The 13,898-nt window shown below is 37.7% G+C and overlaps 2 protein-coding genes across 2 annotated transcripts; one reads left to right on the top strand and one right to left on the bottom strand.

The window, feature by feature from the left end:
- The first annotated feature begins 1,307 nt into the window (after nucleotides 1-1,307).
- Nucleotides 1,308-7,521, top strand: gmcl1 (germ cell-less, spermatogenesis associated). The gene is made up of 15 exons (XM_079179507.1): nucleotides 1,308-1,341; nucleotides 2,113-2,308; nucleotides 2,435-2,558; nucleotides 2,678-2,774; nucleotides 2,883-2,980; nucleotides 3,090-3,202; nucleotides 3,288-3,353; nucleotides 3,563-3,647; nucleotides 3,736-3,826; nucleotides 3,931-4,071; nucleotides 4,351-4,420; nucleotides 4,539-4,614; nucleotides 4,692-4,837; nucleotides 5,807-5,894; nucleotides 5,997-7,521. The coding sequence occupies exons 2-15, from the start codon at nucleotides 2,133-2,135 to the stop codon at nucleotides 6,135-6,137; spliced, it is 1,512 nt and encodes a 503-aa protein (XP_079035633.1). The 5' UTR covers nucleotides 1,308-1,341; nucleotides 2,113-2,132; the 3' UTR covers nucleotides 6,138-7,521.
- Nucleotides 7,522-11,477: 3,956 nt separating this feature from the next.
- Nucleotides 11,478-13,885, bottom strand: fam136a (family with sequence similarity 136 member A). Its single transcript, XM_079178529.1, has 3 exons — nucleotides 13,647-13,885; nucleotides 13,382-13,522; nucleotides 11,478-12,356 (listed from the first exon to the last, which is right to left on the bottom strand). The coding sequence occupies exons 1-3, from the start codon at nucleotides 13,731-13,733 to the stop codon at nucleotides 12,168-12,170; spliced, it is 417 nt and encodes a 138-aa protein (XP_079034655.1). The 5' UTR covers nucleotides 13,734-13,885; the 3' UTR covers nucleotides 11,478-12,167.
- Nucleotides 13,886-13,898: the final 13 nt, after the last annotated feature.

Below are 13,898 nucleotides of genomic sequence, written 5' to 3'. Positions count from 1 at the left end.
GGCCATTGCAGATGGTTGTAGACGAAACACTTCATTGCAACTCGGGGATTAGTTTAGCCTCCATTCAGTGTGGTCTTGGTCTACCTGAGTCGGTTATTCAGATGTCAGAGTGTGAGTGTGAGAGGTTTTGAAGTGGTCTGAATGTTCAAAACAAGAAAGACCTTTGTGCACTGGTTTCCTTGGATGCATTAACTATCTCATGCAATAGATAATGTGTCTGTATATAAATCTGTAATAAATCTCTAGTAAGCTTGTTGTTTCAGGTGTTTTCATTATATTTAAGTCATAATTTGGCACCAATTATAGGGAAAACAGAGACAAAGCTCAGCTTAGTTAGGATTTAGTTAGTTGTGTTTAGTTTATCAGTTTAGCTTCCAGAGAAACAATATGCTTCTTCATTTAAAACCATGTAAATAATCATTGTTCGTTAGTTGTTAACTTTCTTTACTTTTTCTTTACGCATGTCTATCTTGCAAAGGAGATCCTGGCCTGATTAAATAGGCTTAAATGTAAATAATATACAGTATTTTACCTATCATTGATTACAAATTACATAGCTATTTCCTCCTAGAAATTCAATGTATTAGTCATAGATTATTTGTGTAATGTATGCTCAAATTAAAGCTGTCTTTTGGGGTTTTTTACCTTCCGAATTTAGCCAACAGAAATCATAAATTGTCACACACAAATAAATGGGGACTGTTCCACCCTTCTTGCTTTCATCAGCATCTATTAAAACATTTCTTAAAGTTAGCTTATTAAATAAATCTAAAAACGAAATGTAGTTTAATAGCCCAAATACATGTTTTTTTCTGGACACAAATTATTAAATTATAATTTACCTCTCAAAACATTTAGACATATACAAACAAATAAACAAACACGTACTGACATTTGACAGACATTCCCAGGTTTTTGTAATCCCTCCGTCTCACGGCAGTTGGCGCCGTTGAGCGGAGCAGCCGCCTGTGTCCTAGAACGCTACAGTGAATAATGAGAGAAGAAGAGTATCAAAAAGCAGCCACATCCTATTAGGTCAATAGCACAACATCTCCTGCCTCTGTGTCTATATTTGCGATAATCTAGAAACATGTAACTGGAACCCAAGAGGGTTTTGCGGTGTGGAGGCGTGTGTGGAACAGAAGCTTGTCAGAATCAGCGCTGTTATTGTTTTCAGACCTATTTTCGTGTGTGAATTCGTAGCTAAGCTAGCTCTTAGTTTAGCTCCTCTTCAACTAGCTAACCCCTCGTCTGGCAGACTGTGTGACCTGAGATACTCGGTGTTTACAGTCCAATTTAACCCTACACCTCTCCCTCCGCCGGTCCCCTGCTAAGCATCAGGTAAGTTAGCTCATGTGGTCGTTTCTGTTAAATATACTGTGCATCTGGTTTCCATATGCTGCAGGAGGGAGCCTTGGTAAAGGTACAAGTGTACCTTTGCTAATGAAACTATATAAAATACAATGTAAATCTCTGTACCATGTGAGTAAAATATATGTGTTTCAATGTCATTTTTTTTATGAAGGCGTATACTGGTTTGTCGTTGAGATTTGTCGTTGAGATTTGTTCATGTTTAATTTTTTACCAAACTGAAAATGTTTAGTGGTACTTTCAAAATATCACCACACATTTTTGAGAAATAGTCAACATGTTGAATGTATTTCATCAGACAGACAAGTTAATACAGATGCATTGTTCTATTGTAATGCAGTCTTTAGGAAAAGTGAATGTGCTCAAAATGAATTGTCAATCCTTCTATCAGCAGATGATAATCAATCACATCAAGTCATTTATCAATTAAAAGTTACAAATATTAGTTTCAGCTTCACAATTCCATGCATTTTGCAGCTTTTTTCAGCTTTTGATTTTCCTTATTGTCTGACATTTTATAGACTAAACAATCAATCAACAGAGTAATCAGGAATTAAATTAATTGTTAGTTGAAGAAAAGTAACAAAACACAAGCTTTATCCCAATACTGCAAAGGCCAAAGTCCCTAACAGTATCTGCTCGAATGATTTTCATATTCTGTTGCTCTATGCAGATCTGTTGCAATGTCAAGATACAGGACAGCAGACTTGTTATTTATTAAGATTGTTTTGTTTGTGTTAGGTCTCTTTGGAGGTGTCGAGATGGGAAGTCTGAGCAGTCGGTTCCAGTCCCCCTCTCAGGGACCAGAGGAGGCTGCAGAGGGCACAAGTACCAGCCACAAGCATGGATGTGAGTGTACGAAGAGGAAACGAAACGCCCAGTGTGACTGTGACAGCGAGCAAGAGGAGGACGATGCCATACTAGACGCACCTCGCAGGCAAGTCTGGTTAAAAAAAATAAAAAATAAATTCAGTGTCAAATATCTTTAAGACATGAATATTTTGTCTTACATTTGTTTTTGTCTCTCCTCTGTTGTTTGTTTCTGTTTTCCAAACTTGAGCAGGAAGAAATTGAAAAGCACGTCGCGATACATTTATCAGACTTTGTTCCTGAACGGAGAAAACAGCGACATTCGCATCTGTGCTCTGGGACAGGAGTGGAACCTCCACAAAGTGTACCTGTGCCAGGTAAAACGGCACCAAGACAACCGGTGATATATCCTCTCACGTTAGTTATCATTGCCTGTCCTTTAATATTGTTTCTTCTTCTTCTTCTTGTTTCTCTCCCTCCTCATTGCATTCTGTAGTCCGGGTATTTCTCCAGCATGTTCAGCGGCTCTTGGAAAGAGTCCAACATGATGGAGATCAACTTGGAGATCCCCGACCAGAACATCGACACTGAAGGTGAAGAAAGCAGCAGTTGACTGTGTTTGGTTGATTGTTTATGTGTTTTACTAATAGAACTGTACTGTGTGTGTGTGTGTGTGTGTGTGTGTGTGTGTGTGTGTTTAGCTCTGCAGGTCGTGTTTGGATCCCTGTACCGGGATGATGTCCTGATCAAGCCCAGCAGAGTTGTCAGTATTCTTGCAGCTGCTTGTATGCTACAGCTGGTCAGTACATTTAATTAACACAGCTATTGTGTGAAATATAAAATTACCATCTTTATTTTTGCAAATGCACTCCGTAACTAATCAAGTCCCTTTTCTTTGTTGTCTGCAGGATGGCTTGATCCAGCAGTGTGGAGAGACCATGAAGGAAAACATTAGTGCGAAGACCGTGTGTGGCTACTACGCTTGTGCCAGCATCTATGGCTTGGATTTAGTCATGAAAAAGTGCGATTTTATTATTTTTTAAACAGTAATTAAAAGGGTGAAACAGTATCTTATACTGTGTACTCACATCACAATCTTTCTGCAGGTGTCTTGAGTGGCTTCTGAACAACCTGATGACCCATCAAAACGTCGACCTGATGAAGGAACTCGGGTGCGTGTGCGCGCTCGGCTCACGGTTCTGTAGTTATTGCATCATCTTCCTTTCTTTAGGTAGCATTGTATCTGCTCTGATAATGAAGGTATCACGTCTCAAACCTCATGATTAAGCTGTGTAGCTCAAATAGCTTTGGTGCTGTGACCTATTTAATATAGGAAAATCAAACGGCTGTGTTTAGTAATTATCAAACGCACCATTTACAGGGGAGAGGTGATGGAGCAGCTCATCCAGTCCTCGGACCTGTTTGTCATGCAGGTGGAGATGGACGTTTACACGGCTTTGAAGAAGGTATAACATGAAAATATCGATATTTTATTTGTCTGTAGCATCAGACCTGTTTCTAAGAGCTCTCTTTGCCATCTCTCTCTCTCTGCAGTGGATGTTTCTGCAGCTCAATCCTTCATGGGACGGCCCGATCAAGCAGCTTCTGGCTGACGCTGACGCCTGGCTTTGCAAACGCAGGACAGGTACAGCAAAGGCCACGTGTTATGAAAGGGGGATCTTCATATGTAATTCATCAGTAGCCACACGCAGACGTTTGACTCTGTTTCCGATTGACTTTGTTCTACAGACCTGTGTGAGAAAGAGCCCTACTTGAACACAGAGGAGGGCGAACTTTTTCGTTCAGTGTTCAGATACGTTCGTCTCCAGTACATCGTCAACGATCTCGCATCCGCACGCATCCTGGAGAGAGACAATATTTTGCCCCCTGGTAAGAAGTCTGACGAGAGTTCATCATGAATGTGTTTCTCCTTTGCGCTTGGAAAAATAAGCCCCATTATGTACATCAGTGCTCTATTTCCACTTGTGTTCTTAATTCGGTTGCTTAAGTTGTTGTTAGTGGTTTGAAGAATCAGGCCTACATTTTACAAAATGTTAACAAAATTGTTGGGGTAAATTGTAAAGCAGAGTTACCATCGTTCATCCTCACAGTTACATCTCTAGGAATTGTGTTAATGCGCTGTTAATATGTTCTTATTTCTTATTCCAGATTGGTTAACGTCGGTGTACAAAAACCAGTGGTTCGCTATGCTCCGGACAGAATTTGACAACGACAATGGGTGAGAACCTGAGACTGAACCATTGTAACGTCAGTGGACTGTTTAATTTCACCTGCTGCATCTTTATACAAGTACAACAACTGTACACATAGAATATGATTTGAATGTCTGTCATTAGTCCCCAGGAAGCTAACAAAGATGAGTTTGAGCTGAGCAGTATGAGGTGCGGAAGAAAACTGACTAAAGATGGAGACGTAAGTCAGACTCACTTCTACAGCAACTTGTGCTCCTGTGCAATGTATTGTTTTAATATGTGTTTTCCTCTCCTCAGTACTGCTGGCGGTGGACAGGCTTTAACTTTGGCTTTGACCTGCTGGTGACCTACACGAACCGTTTCATCGTCTTCAAAAGAAATACTCTGAGTCAGCCATGTGGAGGCGCTGTGAGTCTGCAACCTCGAAGGCATCTAGCATTCAGGTGTGTAGTGCAGCCAACCTTTGAATGTTTATCTAAATGATACGTACAGCTGTGTCTGTATCCTACAGTTAATAGGGAAAACTAAGATAACAATATGTAAAAATATAGTCTCAAACAAAACAAATATTTAGTGATTTAGCATTTGTTAAAGTACATTCACAGTCCTGCAGACCAAAAACTGAAAAGGGACTTTGTAAGTTGAGGATACGTTTTAGAGTTCAGCTGCAACAGAATTGGGATCCTTTTCCTAATTTCATGTGTACATCTGAATTTGAAATGATGAGTAGTTGTTAACTTCTGTGATGATTAAGCAATAATGAACTGTAAATAGTATTGTTGTAATTATTATTTAAGTCTCTCCTGCCGATTTCTTTGCAGATTCCGATTTTAATAATATTACTACAATTGACAGCAAGGCTCCGCACTAAGTTTTTTTTTCACCACTGTCACTAAAAATAATTTCAACCGTCCCAAAGTTGGTGTAAACCGTCAAAAATTCTAAATGTTATCATTTTACTTTGTTATTGTCATTTATGGTGTTTTGTTTGCATAAAAACACACAGTTCAAAATAAATTAATGTATTTTTAAGAATCTTAGTTCGTAGTTTTAATTACATGTTATAAGCTGCTTAGAGCTTGTGTTAGTAAGTTAAACAGGTCGTGATTTCCTCTCTAATATCTATATTATGTTTCAGTGAAAAACACCTTTTAATAACTGTATTTATTAAAGTGCGATTACTCTGAGCAGCATGCATGAGAATAAATGATTAATTATTATATTACAATCTAATATTGGCTTCATATTTACCTTATGTGAATGATGTAAATCTTCTAATCTAAGTCTCTGCAAGAAAACAAATGAGCATGTTTCCCAAAATCATTCCTGTTTAATGTTATGTATGGTTATGTATCTGCAGCTTTGATCTTGGAAAGTCTCTAACCTTCCTTTGACGATCTTTATGTGTTCAGGTTACGTCTCGCCTCCTTTGACAGTCGAGGAAAGTTGGTCTGCAGTCGCTCAACGGGTTACCAGCTTCTCACCCTTGAGAAAGACCAGGTCAGTTAACCTGTCGACGGCTCAATTGTCTTGTGATTCATTACCTTATATAACACTGTTTTTCATTTGCTTAACATTCTTCCCTTCCCGTCAATGACTCAGGAGTATGTGGTGATGAACCTGGACAGCCGGTTGTTGACATTCCCCCTCTACGTGTGCTGTAACTTCCTGTATACATCACCTCACTCGGACCAACGTCCAGACTCTTCAGAGCAAGAGAGCACTGCCCGCTGCGTGTCTTGATGCCTGTTCAGCAGCCATTAACTGCTACTGTTGCTCTTGTAATGCTGAGACACTGACACGAGCTTGTGCGTACGATCCATCGCCACAGTTGACATCATTCTGACATTGGACACACCATCTGCATGCTATGTAACACAGTGAGACGTTTAAGGGGAAATGTTTTGGACATTGAGAGTAAGCTGCGCATACATGGGGTTTAAAGCGTAGCAGAGACAGTGGCCAGGAGAGATTAGGACACTTTTGTCTTCAGAGCAGCTTCAAACTTTGGACCTCTGCGATGAACTCTCTGCACTGGGATGTTGGACAAGTTCTCGAGATGGGGAGAAAAAAAAACCATCCAACTCACTTATATTAATATATTATGTTCATGGGAACAGCGTCAGAGAACTGCTCTGTAGGGTGAAACTGGACCTTTAGTGACTTGTGTGGGAAGATTCAAGTCTGTTGCTCATTCTGACCATTATGTAAATAGACTGTGAGGTGTAGTCAGAGGTTGGCACGGTCAAATGGAGGACAGCTGACGACTACATTCAACAGACGTTCACTTTGAGTGAAAAACCTGAAAGGTGCAGTAAAGGCAGGGTTTCATGTATGTGTGTGATTCTACACAAGCTTCTGTAAATGCTTTAGGATTTGAAAGTCCACCGCCTCTTTTGTAAATTGGAGAAAACAGCATCCCCCCCCCTTCCTTGTTATACCCAGTATGAAGTACTTTGTAAATAACATTTACTGCAATATTCGAGTTATAAAACAGCATTGCACTCAAGTGCTTAAAGTAATGTCACAAAGCCCAGGTAACCATACTGATGTTACATACCTCTATGTAAACCTACATCGTGAAATCAGAAATCCCGGTTAAGTCTTTTCTTCCACGAGACAGAAGCCTTCGGGAGTGTGTTCGCCTCATTTAAACTGTTTATGCTTGGCTGTCCGTTCATGGGCACCAGCTTTCTGATATTCACAGCAGAATGTTGACAGACTTCAGATTTTGAGCATTTCTGTATTTACCAGCTAGACTGTCGAATGTCCATTTACTGCTGTTACCAGAGTCCACTGCCTCTCTTTTGCAGTTCGGTTTGACACATCGCCACATGAAATACCTTTGCAGTTTTGTTGTTTTACACTTTCGTATTAATGATACGGTCACTTTTTGTTCGGCAATTTTGGAAATCTGTAACCTCCTGCTGTTTTTCAAACCTGTAAAGTAGACATGTACTGATAACTAACTTTAGTCAGTAAGACTCACCTGTATATCTGTAACGGTTACGAAGTTTTACAGTGTTTTTGTTTTGTTTTTATTTATTATTTTTACTTCATTTGTATTTGTATGGATTTATTTTTTGCAAAGGAAAATATAATTCTAAACAGCCAATAAAACTGCCCATTCAGGTAGGCTGTGGTGCTATCACATGATCCTGTCTCTTTTTCCAACATACACCTTTTCTACAGCTGCAGTTATTAATGTATTTATGTTTCTGTAGATATAACACAAGTTCTTGCCTGATTTATTACTTTGTGACTTTCACTAGGATATACTTATACTTAGCAACATAATAGTTTTATACTATTAATGTAAGTGATTAACACTTGAAGTGATGACCAATCTGTCAATTTTTATTGCATATGTGTATCATTTTAATTTATATGTAATATATAAATATAGATTTGTGTATATGTTTTTATGTATATGCATGTGTATATATGTATACGTATGTGTGTATATATATATATGTATGTGAGTGACGAAAAGAAAGTCATAAAGACATCAAGGTAAAGTGTGTCCAAAAAAGTCTTTAAAAAGTTATAGTATAGTGTGTCATTAAAAAGTTGTATTATAGTGTGTACAAAAAAGATTTGGCATACTATGTTGAAAGAAAGTCATAAAAAATGTCACGGTATATAGATCATAAAAAAGTAATAGTAGAAATAGAAAAAAGTCTATGGTACTATGGTATAGCATGTCCAAAAAAGGTCATAGAAAATTCATAGTACAGTATGTTAAAAGAAAAGTCGAAAAAAGTCATAGTATAGCATGTCGAAAAGTCATAAAAAGTCATAGTATAGCGTGTCGAAAAGTCATAAAAAGTCATAGGCATGTCGAAAAAAGTCATAGCATAGCATGTCGAATAAAGTCAGTACAGCGTGTCAAAAAGTCGAGAAAAGTCATAGTATATATAGCGTGTCAAAAAGTCGAGAAAAGTCATAGTATAGCGTGTCGAAGTCATAAAAAGTCATAGTATAGCGTGTCAAAAAAAGTCATCATATAGCATGTTGAATAACGTCATAGTATGGCATGTAGAAAAAAAGTCAAAAAGTCGTAGAATAGCATGTCGAAAAGTCATAGTATAACATGTCGAAAAAAGTCAGTCATAGTATAGCGTGTCGAAAAGTCATAAAAAGTCATAGTATAGCATGTTGAATAATGTCATAGTATAGCATGTCGAAAAAAGTCATAGCATAGCATGTCGAAAAAAGTCATAGCATAGCATGTCGAATAAAGTCATAGTATAGCGTGTCAAAAAGTCGAGAAAAGTCATAGTATAGCGTGTCGAAGTCATAAAAAGTCATAGTATAGCGTGTAAAAAAAAGTCATCGTATAGCATGTTGAATAACGTCATAGTATGGCATGTAGAAAAAAAGTCATAAAAAGTCGTAGTATACCATGTCGAAAAAAGTCAGTCATAGTATAGCGTTTCGAAAAGTCGAAAAAAGTCATAGTATAGCGTGTCGAAAAGTCATAAAAAGTCATAGTATAGCATGTCGAAAAAAGTCAAAGTCATAGTATAGCGTTTCGAAAAGTCGAAAAAAGTCATAGTATAGCGTGTCGAAAAGTCATAAAAAGTCATAGTATAGCATGTCGAAAAAAGTCAAAGTCATAGTATAGCGTTTCGAAAAGTCGAAAAAAGTCATAGTATAGCGTGTCGAAAAGTCATAAAAAGTCGTAGTATACCATGTCGAAAAAAGTCAGTCATAGTATAGCGTTTCGAAAAGTCAAAAAAAGTCATAGTATAGCGTGTCGAAAAGTCATAAAAAGTCATAGTATAGCATGTCGAAAAAAGTCAGTCATAGTATAGCGTTTCGAAAAGTCGAAAAAAGTCATAGTATAGCGTGTCGAAAAGTCATAAAAAGTCATAGTATAGCATGTCGAGAAAAGTCATAAAAAGTCATAGTATAGCATGTCGAAAAAAGTCAAAGTCATAGTATAGCGTTTCGAAAAGTCGGAAAAAGTCATAGTATAGCGTGTCGAAAAGTCATAAAAAGTCATAGTATAGCATGTCGAAAAAAGTCAAAGTCATAGTATAGCGTTTCGAAAAGTCATAAAAAGTCATAGTATAGCATGTCGAAAAAAGTCAAAGTCATAGTATAGCGTTTCGAAAAGTCGAAAAAAGTCATAGTATAGCGTGTCGAAAAGTCATAAAAAGTCATAGTATAGCAAGTCGAAAAAAGTCAAAGTCATAGTATAGCGTTTCGAAAAGTCGAAAAAAGTCATAGTATAGCGTTTCGAAAAGTCGAAAAAAGTCATAGTATAGCGTGTCGAAAAGTCATAAAAAGTCATAGTATAGCGTGTCGAAAAGTCATAAAAAGTCATAGTATAGCGTGTCGAAAAGTCATAAAAAGTCATAGTATAGCATGTTGAATAATGTCATAGCATAGCATGTCGAAAAAAGTCATAGCATAGCATGTCGAATAAAGTCATAGTATAGCGTGTCAAAAAGTCGAGAAAAGTCATAGTATAGCGTGTCGAAAAGTCATAAAAAGTCATAGTATAGCATGTCGAAAAAAGTCAAAGTCATAGTATAGCGTTTCGAAAGTCATAAAAAGTCATAGTATAGCATGTCGAAAAAAGTCAAAGTCATAGTATAGCGTTTCGAAAAGTCGAAAAAAGTCATAGTATAGCGTGTCGAAAAGTCATAAAAAGTCATAGTATAGCATGTCGAAAAAAGTCAAAGTCATAGTATAGCGTTTCGAAAAGTCGAAAAAAGTCATAGTATAGCGTTTCGAAAAGTCGAAAAAAGTCATAGTATAGCGTTTCGAAAAGTCGAAAAAAGTCATAGTATAGCGTGTCGAAAAGTCATAAAAAGTCATAGTATAGCGTGTCGAAAAGTCATAAAAAGTCATAGTATAGCGTGTCGAAAAGTCATAAAAAGTCATAGTATAGCATGTTGAATAATGTCATAGCATAGCATGTCGAAAAAAGTCATAGCATAGCATGTCGAATAAAGTCATAGTATAGCGTGTCAAAAAGTCGAGAAAAGTCATAGTATAGCGTGTCGAAAAGTCATAGTATAGCATGTCGAAAAAAGTCAAAGTCATAGTATAGCGTTTCGAAAAGTCATAAAAAGTCATAGTATAGCATGTCGAAAAAAGTCAAAGTCATAGTATAGCGTGTCAAAAAGTCGAGAAAAGTCATAGTATAGCGTGTCGAAAAGTCATAAAAAGTCATAGTATAGCATGTCGAAAAAAGTCAAAGTCATAGTATAGCGTTTCGAAAAGTCGAAAAAAGTCATAGTATAGCGTTTCGAAAAGTCGAAAAAAGTCATAGTATAGCGTTTCGAAAAGTCGAAAAAAGTCATAGTATAGCGTGTCGAAAAGTCATAAAAAGTCATAGTATAGCGTGTCGAAAAGTCATAAAAAGTCATAGTATAGCGTGTCGAAAAGTCATAAAAAGTCATAGTATAGCATGTTGAATAATGTCATAGCATAGCATGTCGAAAAAAGTCATAGCATAGCATGTCGAATAAAGTCATAGTATAGCGTGTCAAAAAGTCGAGAAAAGTCATAGTATAGCGTGTCGAAAAGTCATAGTATAGCATGTCGAAAAAAGTCAAAGTCATAGTATAGCGTTTCGAAAAGTCATAAAAAGTCATAGTATAGCATGTCGAAAAAAGTCAAAGTCATAGTATAGCGTTTCGAAAAGTCGAAAAAAGTCATAGTATAGCGTTTCGAAAAGTCGAAAAAAGTCATAGTATAGCGTGTCGAAAAGTCATAAAAAGTCATAGTATAGCGTGTCGAAAAGTCATAAAAAGTCATAGTATAGCGTGTCGAAGTCATAAAAAGTCATAGTATAGCGTGTCAAAAAAAGTCATAGTATAGCATGTTGAATAACGTCATAGTATGGCATGTAGAAAAAGTCATAAAAAGTCGTAGAATAGCATGTAGAAAAAAGTCATAGTATACCATGTCGAAAAAAGTCATAGTATGTTGAAAAAAGTCATAGTGTACCACGTCGAAAAAAAGTCATAAAAAAAGTCATGTTGAATAAAGTAATTTCTTGTACCATTATTTGTAAATACGATTTTTTTTGCAGTCATTAAAATGCAGTCCAAAAACAGGTACATCTACAGTGCTTTTAATACAGATACATAAATCATGAGGTCAGACAATCACAGAACAACAATGAAATGACAACAAAATGAAAGGGATGAGAAGGCTCATACTGGAGAGGAACTTCATAAATCAAATGTGACTGACAAGAGTTGAACATTAAGTACATTCAAAATGCAAGAATAGATACACACGAGGACCATTGAGTGGTGTACTCTATACAGGCATTTTAAAATGTGATACTCTGATATGTAATGAGTGAGTTTTTCCTTTTCATTTTTATAAAATGCACACTTCTCTTCTTCAATGCATGTTTGAGTTGGCATCTTGTTCATAAACAATGATGCGCCACCAGATGCATCACTTGGTTTACCAAACCAACACCAAACAACAACACTTTCAGTTCAGTATCCAGGAAGGTTATAGATTGTAGATTACACATAGTAAGATAAGTCTCACAGTGAAGAGTTTTAAATGCCCACAACAGCAGCATTCAGAGTCACAGCCTGTAGAACTTGTCAAAACTCTTTTGTATCACACAAGCCATGTTAAACTTCCCTCTCAATCCTTTCATGGTATTTCAGCCCCCTATTCCTCAGTTATTACTGTTCAAACTGGCCGAGTTGAGTGTGACCGTGCTTCTGTATGTGTAATGACCTCAGACTGAGTCTCCAGGAAGGACGACAAGTCATCCATCCCCTCTCCTCACTGCTGTATAGAGTCCAAATTATCTTTGATTCTTCGGGTCATGCTGGGGATCAGGTTTATGTGGTCGTCCACACAACTTCCCACACAGCTCTCCATCAGTGATCGAACAGCTGGCTCTTTGGCGCCGGAGTCAAAAAGATCCTTCGCCTTATCGTTGCAGTGCATCGTGCATCTGCTCAGACGGTCCTGATGGGGCAAAGAGGAGAGATTGTTTAGACCTAATAAAAACAGACAAGATAGAAGTCCCAGTCGACATGTTTAGGATCTGCAAGTGACAAGGCAGCTAAGCATTTAGCCTAAAGCTGTACCAGAACACTTCAAATGCCAAAATCTTGTCCCGTTGCCTTAAGATTCTACGGGTAAATGCAAACTCTGTCATAAAAAGTAAAAAAAAGAAAAGAAAAAAGGATACTATCATGAAAATAAAAAAAGACTTTCCAGACTTTCCTGTGATATCACGTTCATGAGAATGGGACGGATGTTAATAGAAGTCTCTGCATATGAAAGATGTTCATACAGGATATGTGCCAGGTCACCTGTTTTGTTTTCAAAAGGGGCTTTTTTTTTCTTTTTATAAATACATAAGTGAAAGGATGAGGTGAGTTATCTGACATTTTCTTTGGAATTACAGTACTAATGTCATAAAGTCATAAAAAAAAATACTTGAGTGCAAGTAAAAAGGAATAAACGGGGAAAGTGGAAAATTATTAAATGCACTGCACAACAAAAGAGCTTTACCCTTCTATTGTTCAGTGACTGTTCACTGAGATTGGCCCTGTTATCATCTAGTTTCAGTTATCAGCAGTTATACATTTGAACTCCAGACATGATTTCAGCTGTGCTATGTTGCTATTGCTGTTGTTATTCAACCTCATATCTGGTTTAGTGCTTTGACTTCCTGCCTGCAAACCTAAAGATTATTTTTCCTCGGGCACATTGCTTATGTTAAAATTAAGAGTGCTGAAGTATTGCCACTTAAATAAATCTCGACTTATATACCGACTTAAAAAAGTACTCTAAAAAGAAGCAACACAGTAATAAGACTAATATAGTCACTTCATCTTCCTAACTATACCAACTCCATTAGAAATATCAGACTGATATATAACCTTGTCATCGAGAGCATGCAACAGCTGTTACATGTGGCCTGACTGAGGACTTTAACAAACGTCCATTATTGAACGTGCCACTCGGTCAAATGTCCCCCTCACCTGAAACTTCTCCAGCTCTGAAGTGACCTGGCCCTGAGCTTGGCCCATAGGAGTGTGACACCTCTCGATGCACCGATGCACCACAGACATGGAGTCCGTGGAACGTTCACAGCAGTCTGCACTGCACCTGAACATGCGACCCTGCAGCGAGAACACACACATATATATATATATGATGGATACAGGTACTGCACAGATCGGTGTGGTAGAAACACAAAGCACCACATGCACAGACCATGTTTCCACGGATAAAAGCAAAACCTGCCTGCATTACACGGATGTGGTCCCTCTCCAGGCTTTGGACCATTTCTTCCACCGCATTATGCACGCGTGCCTGATGTGCCTCTGCCATCTCAGTTCGTCCTGCTCACACCACTAATATGTTAAGTTTAGTATATAAACCAGACTGGACTGACCCGAAGTATCCGTGATGTCCACAACACGTTCCTTTACTTTACAATTTGATAACTAAGGTCACCTCCATTCAAGCATGGTTCAGGATGAGTAGACTTCCGCC

This window comes from Pholis gunnellus, assembly GCF_910591455.1.
Source record: "Pholis gunnellus genome assembly, chromosome: 18".
Taxonomy (NCBI): domain Eukaryota; kingdom Metazoa; phylum Chordata; class Actinopteri; order Perciformes; family Pholidae; genus Pholis; species Pholis gunnellus.
Note: the sequence above shows the minus strand (reverse complement) of the source record. Positions and strands in the feature narration are given on the sequence as shown.

What these genes read in the sequence shown, in the direction of transcription:
- fam136a (XM_079178529.1), bottom strand. Translation starts at nt 13,733, where the DNA reads ATGGCAGAGGCACATCAGGCACGCGTGCATAATGCGGTGGAAGAAATG. An exon ending in ACCACATCCGTGTAATGCAG is followed by an intron (nt 13,523 to 13,646) that starts GCAGGTTTTGCT and finishes TTCTCGCTGCAG; the next exon opens with GGTCGCATGTTCAGGTGCAG. An exon ending in CAGAGCTGGAGAAGTTTCAG is followed by an intron (nt 12,357 to 13,381) that starts GTGAGGGGGACA and finishes TTGCCCCATCAG; the next exon opens with GACCGTCTGAGCAGATGCAC.
- gmcl1 (XM_079179507.1), top strand. Translation starts at nt 2,133, where the DNA reads ATGGGAAGTCTGAGCAGTCGGTTCCAGTCCCCCTCTCAGGGACCAGAG. An exon ending in AGACAATATTTTGCCCCCTG is followed by an intron (nt 4,072 to 4,350) that starts GTAAGAAGTCTG and finishes TTCTTATTCCAG; the next exon opens with ATTGGTTAACGTCGGTGTAC. An exon ending in TCACCCTTGAGAAAGACCAG is followed by an intron (nt 5,895 to 5,996) that starts GTCAGTTAACCT and finishes TCAATGACTCAG; the next exon opens with GAGTATGTGGTGATGAACCT.